The sequence below is a fragment of the Hetaerina americana genome, unplaced genomic scaffold, assembly GCF_022747635.1.
Source record: "Hetaerina americana unplaced genomic scaffold, ioHetAmer1.1.p SCAF_1, whole genome shotgun sequence".
NCBI classification, from domain to species: Eukaryota; Metazoa; Arthropoda; class Insecta; order Odonata; family Calopterygidae; genus Hetaerina; species Hetaerina americana.
The window spans coordinates 85616871-85626015 of NW_027286069.1; the positions used below are offsets into that span (position 1 = coordinate 85616871).

Here is a 9145-nt window from a genome sequence, read left to right on the forward strand (position 1 = left end):
GTGCCAAATCTCGTGATCCGTGTGGCTCCTTCCGGAACTATCCCCATCCCCCTCTCCCTTCTTCCTCCCCGCGAGAGGAGTGGGTGCCGAGTTTCGCAATGCCCGAGGATCCATCCACACTGCCCAAGCAACCCTTTCGAGGGCGGCTACCAGTCCGCTCATGCGTGCGCGCCCACGCATACCCCGTCTCCTCTTTCACTCTCGCTTTCTTTCTCCCCCCCCCCCCCAAGAGCACCGCCCCAAACATCCCCCCGCCCCATTTACTCTCCCTCCCCCCTCTCTAGCCCACATCCTTCCCGTCGACTCGCCCTCCTAGGGCTAAGTGCTGGCGATCATGCGGCACAGACTCCAGGGGGAGCGTTGCCTTGCATCCGTTAGGGAAGATTTTAGTCTGCTCAGGTGAATTTGAAAATGCCGTACCATATGTCATATGCTCCATTCGTTCGGTGGCCCTCCCCGCACGGTTAACTAGGTACGGAATGCTGACCGTCCGATACCCCGGTGACATTTTCCTCTCTGCTGGGAATAAAAATTAATGTGCGGTGTGCCGCCATGCTGTTACTCATAAAATGATGCTGACTTTGATCATTATGAATGATCTCTTTAAGTGGTCACATCATTCACGTTAGGTAGGCTTATTTCTCAACTGCTGAATTGGAGGGAAAAGGGTATGGAGGACCGTACTTAAAACAAGCCCAGCGACAAATTTTTGCGTACGTGATGTAGAATTTTATCAGCTTTTTTCAACCAGTTACGCAGTGGCAATTAAAGATTTAATGGTTTGTCGCGAATAGTTTTTCTCTCTTTGTATTTAAATACAATTGGTGCTCAGATATATGTACTCTTTGGGAAAAACATTTTTTAATGAAAATTCTGTTTGTTCTAATTTCCCAGAGACATATTAATTTCAGCAATCAGTTTATAATGAAAAAATAATACGTTCATTTATTAATTCCTCTTTTTCAAGTTCAATGGTATTTTTGGCACCATTAGCTTATATCGCATTCATGGTCCTTTTATTTAACTATTATTTGTTAAAATCATGACGTTAAGAAAGATCAATGCAACAAAGGCGAATGATTTTTACACTCTGAAATTGTTGCATTGAAATGCACATTAGCGGATGACTCCGTTAAAAGTTACTGTTGCGGCATCTCCCGCAGTTTCTTTGGAATTTGTTTTAAGAAAGATATCTTATTTTATATACATGCGATCGAAGCTAAAAAATACTTTTTCACAATGAAATATTAAAACTCAGACTAAAATCCCTGGCACAAATTTCGCAAGGCTATTATTATCCAGGCTTTTATCGGTATTTTCATTAATAAATCTATAGTTTAAACTCCTTTCAAATAATAAATATACTATTTGAGCAGCTGATGCGCGTAATGCTGACAAATACTCAAGAAGAATCAAAACGTCGTTCGCCGGTCGTAAATGTGTCATCTCCTCGTCCCTCTCTCCTTTCAGATCGAAATAAATTTCAGCTATGAATATGTAAATTGTGGTGTTCAAGTGGTGGAAATATTAATGATAAATAATGTCTATAAATTTTATGAATACGATAGCATTTTATTACATTCCCAGAAGTGATTCGTCAATTTTAAGCCAGTTTCACAGCTGTTATCACAGCTGTTAATTGCAGAATACGATTATTGATTAAAGGAAATGAAATTTGAGAATTTACTTGTTTTTTATTTCCTGTGCACTGGATTTCCTGGATACGCAAAATGTTGGCCGCGTTTATCTAAAAGTAATCATATTTCAATCTTAGTCGTAATGTATTTCAGTTACTTATAGCCCCATTTAGTTATCGATTACACGTAATTTGGTTTATTTGAAGACTTTAAATGAGCATTGTTCGCAATTTGTACTATAATTAAAATCCACGTCTCCGGTTTTACTCTTCCTACTCTTAAATACTCTTTATTCTAGGGTGCTTGGTTTTTATCATTAGAGAAAGTTCTTTCATATAACTAAACAAATATTTATAGTGTCCTTCTTCTTCCTTATTAAAGGCAAACAAAGCAATAATCGCCGAGATAAGGGTAGCGTCACCGCTCTTATCCTTGGGAACTGGTGAACCTTAGCTACCAGACTTATCCATGGGACAGTGTGGTTGGTGTGAAATAACCAGAAAAGTGGGTTAAAAAATCCTCTAAAATAAAATTTTTGCGATGAATGTCTACGGATATTCACTAACACTGTTTAACATAGCATTAGATACTGATTATCTCTGTAAGCCGAGAAAAAATTATTTAAGGCGTTATTAAATTAAGAAAAGTGTTTATATTTCCAACAGCTGGCCTTCGTGATATTTTTCTCCTTAGGTGATATAAGCTCGCTGATTATCTTGTTCTCCAAAAAACTGACGCGGTGAAAAAACGTGGCACCAGGTGCCTTACGCTCTCCCTATTGCAAACAAGAACCAATAATGAAGGCACAGCTTCTCTGTTTGACGTCTGCTCATAATTTGCATTCATGATGTATTCAAATACTTCTTAGAAATCGTTTCTCCTGTCGATCGAGATAGGTAAAAAAATATACATTCCTCACGCGTCGACATGGCTGTAGTCTTTGCCTACGGCCGTGCTCCTGCTGCCGTTATTGCTAGCTCACCGCCCAGGACAAAGATCCGATGTTTATTTAGCATAAACTGCCATCGTGCGGCGAGACTTTCTTTCGAAAGCGTTCCCTCTTCCTTTCCGCCACCTCGTCGGTTTTCCCCTGTCAAACTCGCCTAACCCCCCTTCGACCTGGACGTCGCCCGACTTCCTTCCGCACGGCCGGCGTTGTCCTGGGCGGGCACGTCGTCGCGGGTGTGCATCCCGTATCCGCCGACGCCGCCGAGCGATAGACAAGGCGCGCCCAGTCACCTCTCGTCCCGGTCTGGGCGTCGTCGGGTGGAGGGTCGCGTCGCCCGAGTGGTGCACCCCCGCCCCGACCCCATGCCCAGCAGCCCGCGTCGTCTCCCCGCACGGAAGACAGCTCCGGCGGAGGAGGCGTGGCGTGGAGGAGGAGACAGAGGTCCAAGCGGAGGAGGAGGCAGGCGGCGTAGGGCGACTCACCACTACCACCGGGGCGCGCGAGGAAGGGACCGCTCATGTGGAAGAACATGTGAGAAACTGGTTCGCGACCCCAAGAAAGGAAAAGTGATGTAGCGGAGAATTACGGGCGTGTGTGTTGAGATGGGGAGGGAGGAGAGAATTGAGATGGAAGAGGTTTTAAGGCGGGAACGAACGGACGCTCTCTGCGGAAAAGGGGGTCGACGAGAGGGAGAGTGCGAGAGGGACGGAGGTGGACAATTTTTTAAGGGGGAAAATTTTTTTTTAAATGACACACCGGACGATGTAGATATCCACGCGCGACGGTTGGTTCAGCACGGGACCGTGGCGGTGAGAACGTTTCTTCTTTTTTCCTAACCTTCCGGGGAATCCCGTTGCCCTACATCTTCGCCCCGTGGGAAAAATGGTGAAAATTCGAGAAAAATAACTCGGAGAGCGTCTGCGACTGCAATAACTCGGCGATGTCGTCTGCGGCTTCTTTTGTGTGGACACCGCACTCCCTCTCCCAGCACATTCTCTTCTCCGTTTTATTTATTTCGCATCCGCGGGATGTCCCGCGATCCGTGAGGCTCGCGACTTTACCCTTGGAGAGCGACAAAGGGGGGCGGGACCGGAGAGGTGGGCGGCGGTGGGGTGGGGCGGCAATGTGGTGGACTACCACCACCTCTTCCACCGACGTTGGCTAAAACGAGTGTGTTTAAGAGAGGTGTGGGGTATGGGCGGGGACAGGGGGTTGGATGGAGAGAAGGGGCGGAGGTGGACGGTAGTGCGTTGGGTCGACGATGAGAGTTTTGCGTGTGGCGGTGGGGCGTAGGGGTGTTTCATTATGGCGGAGGAGGAAGGGGGACTCTCCGCTCGGGCACACGTAACCCCAACGAGAGATATTGTGCGTGTGGAGATAGGGAGAGGGTTTCTGCGGAGGAAGAGAGGAGAAAGAGGGCGAGACCAAAGGGAAGAAGTGCCCCCCGACCCGCCCTTGCCCCTTCCAGTGCGTTCGCGTGTGTATATAAAGCGGTCATGGCATGGTAGAGGACATCAAACAGTTGGGTCTCCTCCTCTAGAGCACACAAGCACCAGACATGGCATTCAAGGTACGGTTCCCAATGGAAACCAAAGATCTCCCCGGCTCCTTCTGGCCTCTTCCACGTTTTTCAGGATAATTCCTCCGGGTTGCTTTTCAATTTCGTCCGAGTCTTAAGGAGCCGCCGCTCACGTCTCCGTATGGTGGCTCTTAATTTCTCGCTCCATTTGATTCCTCACACTAATCCAGATCACTTAGATCAAATATAGGTTAAATTGGCCATTTCTAATCTTTTTAATACGTTTGCATTCCTGTGATTGTAATGTTAAGTTCAAGTCCTTCGCAGAATATCTCCACCTTATTTCCGTAGAACAAATATTTATTGTCCCTTTCCTTTTGATATTACTGCATCTAGTTTTAATAATATTCCCCCAAAAATGCGATTTCATTATTTATTCATCAATTACAAGCTGCATACATTATTAATGCCAATAATATTCTTTGATATTTTGGCCTCGCATCTTTATTTTTGAACATTATTGATACTAATCTCTACACGATCTCCGGTGAAGTCTTTTTCTTCCCCAATTTCTGTGGCCGTTATATTGCTGGTTTTTTCCAGCAACTGTTATAATTAATCACGTGTAAATTCCCTTTGCCAAGAATATATTTTGTAGATGATGAGAATTTTCATATTATTGGGTGAAATATCCCGGAATTTTCTAACTTGATTCATCTTTACCAAAATGGAATATCCAGTTCATCACATTCGCTGCCGTTTTGGCTGTGGCACGTGCCGGTTTCGTCGGCCCCGCCGTGACCAGCTACGCCGCTCCTGCAGTCTACGGAGCCACTTACGCCGCACCCGCCATTGCCCACACCGCTTATGCTGCACCCGCCATTGCCCACGCCGCTCCTCTCGCCTACGCCGCCCCCGTCGCTAAGGCCGTCGTCGCTGCCCCCGTCGCCAAGGCCGTCGTCGACACCGACTACGACCCAAACCCCCAGTACTCCTACTCTTATGACATCCAGGATGCTCTGACCGGAGACTCCAAGAGCCAGACCGAGAGCCGCAGCGGAGACGTTGTCCAGGGACAGTACAGTCTCATCGAACCCGACGGCACCCGCCGTACCGTCGACTACACCGCTGACCCCGTCAACGGATTCAACGCAGTCGTCCACAAGGAGCCCGCCGTCGTCAAGGCCGCCGTCGCCGCACCCGTCGTCGCTAAGGTCGCCGCACCCGTCGTCACCAAGGTCGCCGCTCCCGTCGCCTACCACGCCCCCGTAGCCGCCGCCTACCACGCACCTGCCGTGGCCACCTACGCCGCACCCGCCGTCGCCGCCTACGCCGCTCCCGCATACGCCCGTTATGCCGCTCCTGCATACGCCCGTTATGCCGCTCCCGCATACGCCCGTTATGCCGCTCCCGCATACGCCCGTTATGCCGCTCCCGTAGCCCACGCCACCTACGCCGCACCCGCCTTCGCCCACGCCGCTCCCCTCGCCTACGCCGCACCCACCTACGCCGCACGCTACGCCACCTATGGCGCCCCCGCCCTCGCTCACGCCTACGCCGCACCCGTAGCTAAGGCCATCGCCGCACCCGCCGTCGCTGCCTACGCCGCACCCATCGGCAACGCTTACCACACAACCTTCAGCGGCCCCTTTGCCCACTACGCTTACTAAGCAAGTGCTAGAACTCTATTTTTTACACCAATTTCCCACCCTCCCCCAAAATTCCGCCCACTTATCTAAGTTCCTTCCCTACCATAGATCGTGATCGTTCATCTCAACGGTGACCATTTCAATGGTTATGTGGATATGTGATCTTAATACGTCTTACTTCCGTGCCATCTTCGTATCTATTATATTTCCTATTCGTTGTACGAATATAAGAAATAAAACAATACGGTAATATAATATCGTTGTTTTCTGTTCCTTTCCTCATTATTCAATGCATCTTTTTACTTTCTCTTATTTTCAGGATATCATTATTTGGTAGTCTACCGTTTAAGGTAGCTTTGGTATGGACACACATTGGAAACCGGTTTTGAATGGACACATCACTACATTTCTGTGCCTCGCCAAAACCAGACTTATTCTGAATAATGGACACACCCCACATTGCAATTAATCCTTCAATTCCGTAATTCCAGGATATACCTTTATAAAATTTTGGTCTCTTAAGGAGAGCATAAATAACTGTAGCCAAAACGCAGTTTTTACTTTTTAAACCCTAAAAATCATATTTAATCATTATAACTAACATTTTTGCCGAATCATCATTACCTGTAGTAAATGAATATAAATTAGCGTATTATAGCGCACCTGATGTGCTCATTTATATTATCATTTCCATTAATAACCCCTGTAAATCGTGCTCCATAAAACTAATAAAGGGTGTTATGGAACACTTTATCTCATAATAGACTTACAGTGGTCGCTCATTCGTGAATAGCACAATTGTACAAGTATACGCTGTTGATTAGTTTTCGTCCACATGACTTTCGATTAATTAATTTCGAGATGCCTAAGCTAATATGAAGGTTACTATCCGCTTTTTTAAATTAATAGCTTATAACTTATTTTAAAAGATTACTGTCTAATAAATGCATAAATAAGACAGTGTAAGTAACACGATAGTGTATTCTGTCACGATGTCTTTGAAATACCAATCTTTTTTTTGTGATATTTAATGGATCACAGAGTCTGATTTGATGTTTGAGGTTAGAGCTCCCCGGCACTGATCTGTGATAAAATTCAAATATTGTAATTCATACAATCATGGTACGAAGGCTAATTCTTTTCCTTGTGTCGCCATTTGGTTTTTGTCAAGTTTTAGTAACTAGAAGATCTTACCCATTTAACTTACCCATTAAAATTTAATACCAAGTTTTCCATAGGTATTTCCCCGGGATTTGAACGTGGAAGCTCAGGCTCCTACAATAACTGAGGAACCCCCATACAAGTTGGTCGGCGTGAAAACTATTTTCATTAAATTAAGAACTAAGAAGAGATGATAAGATAATTCCATCTAAAATTCAACGAAATGCTCTTTGTCGCTTTCTAAAACAATGCGCCTCCGAGGTCATCTGTGTAAAATATTAATTTTACCTTGTCAGAATAAATATTTGAGGTGACGGTCAGGATAATGCTAGCTGGATAACATTTCAACAAGCTGAGTGAATTGTCTTGCCTGAACTGGTTATAGTTGCCTAAAATCTCCTGCTTCAGTATTGCAAAACAATCTCTTGCCAACCTCTGTTTGCTGAAAATTATCTTAGCCTGAAATCACATGATTGGCAAAGTCCATGATTTATTTTATAGATTTGAAAATCTATGCATGTGAAATAATTCCGGGTATTCAAGTTTTGGCGTAGTGATGCGCATACTAATTTGGTCCTATTCGTGGTTTGCAAGTTATTAGTTTAAGGTCATCATGCTTAGTGAATTTATGACGGCGAATCATTTGGCCAGCGTTTGTATCTTCCTTCTTCAGGTTGCTAAAACAAATTCCGCTGGAAATATTATCTTAATTAGGCATATTAGCGAGCGAAAACGCCCTTGAAAATGTGAAAACGATATTCGGTAACCAGACAGCACGTAAGATGTCGTCTTTGTAAGTCTAGGGGCGAAGACGCATCCTATTTGCTGAAGATTTGCCAACAATTGTAATTTTTATTGAAGGAACACAAAATCTCACCATTCGCTCTAAGGTATGATACCAAGAGTTGTCGTGTGGCTTCTGATATATATTTTAGTATATAACAGTACTATCAAGCTATAATATTGTACTGTTCATTTTTAATCCTGACTTACTTCGTGAAATTACGATAGTTGAATCTTTTTAAGTGAATTATTTTTACTGTCGTCTTATATTTAATTGCATTGGAAGACCTAATTTCTAGACATCAAGCAATTTTGGCATTGATACCAGAAAAGGTTTAGTATTGTTTTCACGTATGAAAATGATAATCGTTTTTAGTGTCTACCAAAGCCTTTACATGCGTTTACTCCACCATCTCCAGTATTTAGATCAGTGTTGAAATAGCCATATAACTTAGTGGTTACTTGTCTTCCTGTAATTATTCTCATAGGAGCTGCGAAGAAAGTTATTTATCGTAATCAAGAACTCATCGCAATTAGGTGTTATCATCCCTAAAATTGGTTTTTATTAATCTTCCGATGTATAACTGTTGACAGTACCTCGGCAAATATCTTCGTTTCGTCATGGGATCTAGATATCAACGTCCTCCGTAACTTAATCCTCATAACCAATGCCCTTCTTCAGTGGCTTCCTTTCATAAGATGAATAAATATTTGTTAAATAATAAGGATTCGAATAAATTACATGGGCGTATTTTTCCCACCTAGTCATTAATATTTTAGACAGAAGTGGAAGTGAGAATTCTCCGTTTCGACTTACTAATTATTGAGCAATTAGTTATACTTTCATAAAAATATTTTTGGAATGGCTCTAAGAATGTTCATTAACATTCTTACAGCCATTCTTAACCCAAATGATCTGTGATTTGTTTTTTGGCAGTATCATTCTTCATAATGCACAATTGGAAATTTTGCGAAGCGGAATTTTTATTAACGGCATATCATCCGACGCCTTGTTATTTTTAGGTGATTTGACGGAGTGGACAAATCATCGACAAAACCACTGTATTGGTTTGGTAGATGAGTGTTTAAAATACAGACGTGGAGCTTAGAGGACTATTCTCTACAGCACTTGAAATTCCCGCGTTCTTTTATGTAATGAAGTATGGGCAGCGTCTCTTTGAACATAACCTCCCGTTTTCCGGAAGGTCTAGTTATAACGCAATGGTTTCATGAACTGAGCGTGCGCGATGCCCCGGGTTCGGACCCGAGGCACTAATCAACGGAGGACCATTCTCCCCGTTTGGCTACCACGCCGCGTGAAAGTATAAATGATTATGAAACATAATGCATTTTATGGTAACCTCGCGACATTCATTTTTGATTTCTTGTTACATTTCATTAGATACCCGCAGCGTTTTTTATGGAAGGTCGAATGAAAAAATTAAAT

The 9145-nt window shown here is 44.1% G+C and overlaps 1 protein-coding gene across 1 annotated transcript; it reads left to right on the forward strand.

The window, feature by feature from the left end:
- Nucleotides 1-4131: 4131 nt before the first annotated feature.
- On the forward strand, nucleotides 4132-5993 carry LOC139686444 (cuticle protein 21-like). The gene is made up of 2 exons (XM_071583641.1): nucleotides 4132-4156; nucleotides 4846-5993. Exons 1-2 carry the CDS (start codon nucleotides 4145-4147, stop codon nucleotides 5773-5775), a joined length of 942 nt encoding a protein of 313 aa, XP_071439742.1. The 5' UTR covers nucleotides 4132-4144; the 3' UTR covers nucleotides 5776-5993.
- Nucleotides 5994-9145: the final 3152 nt, after the last annotated feature.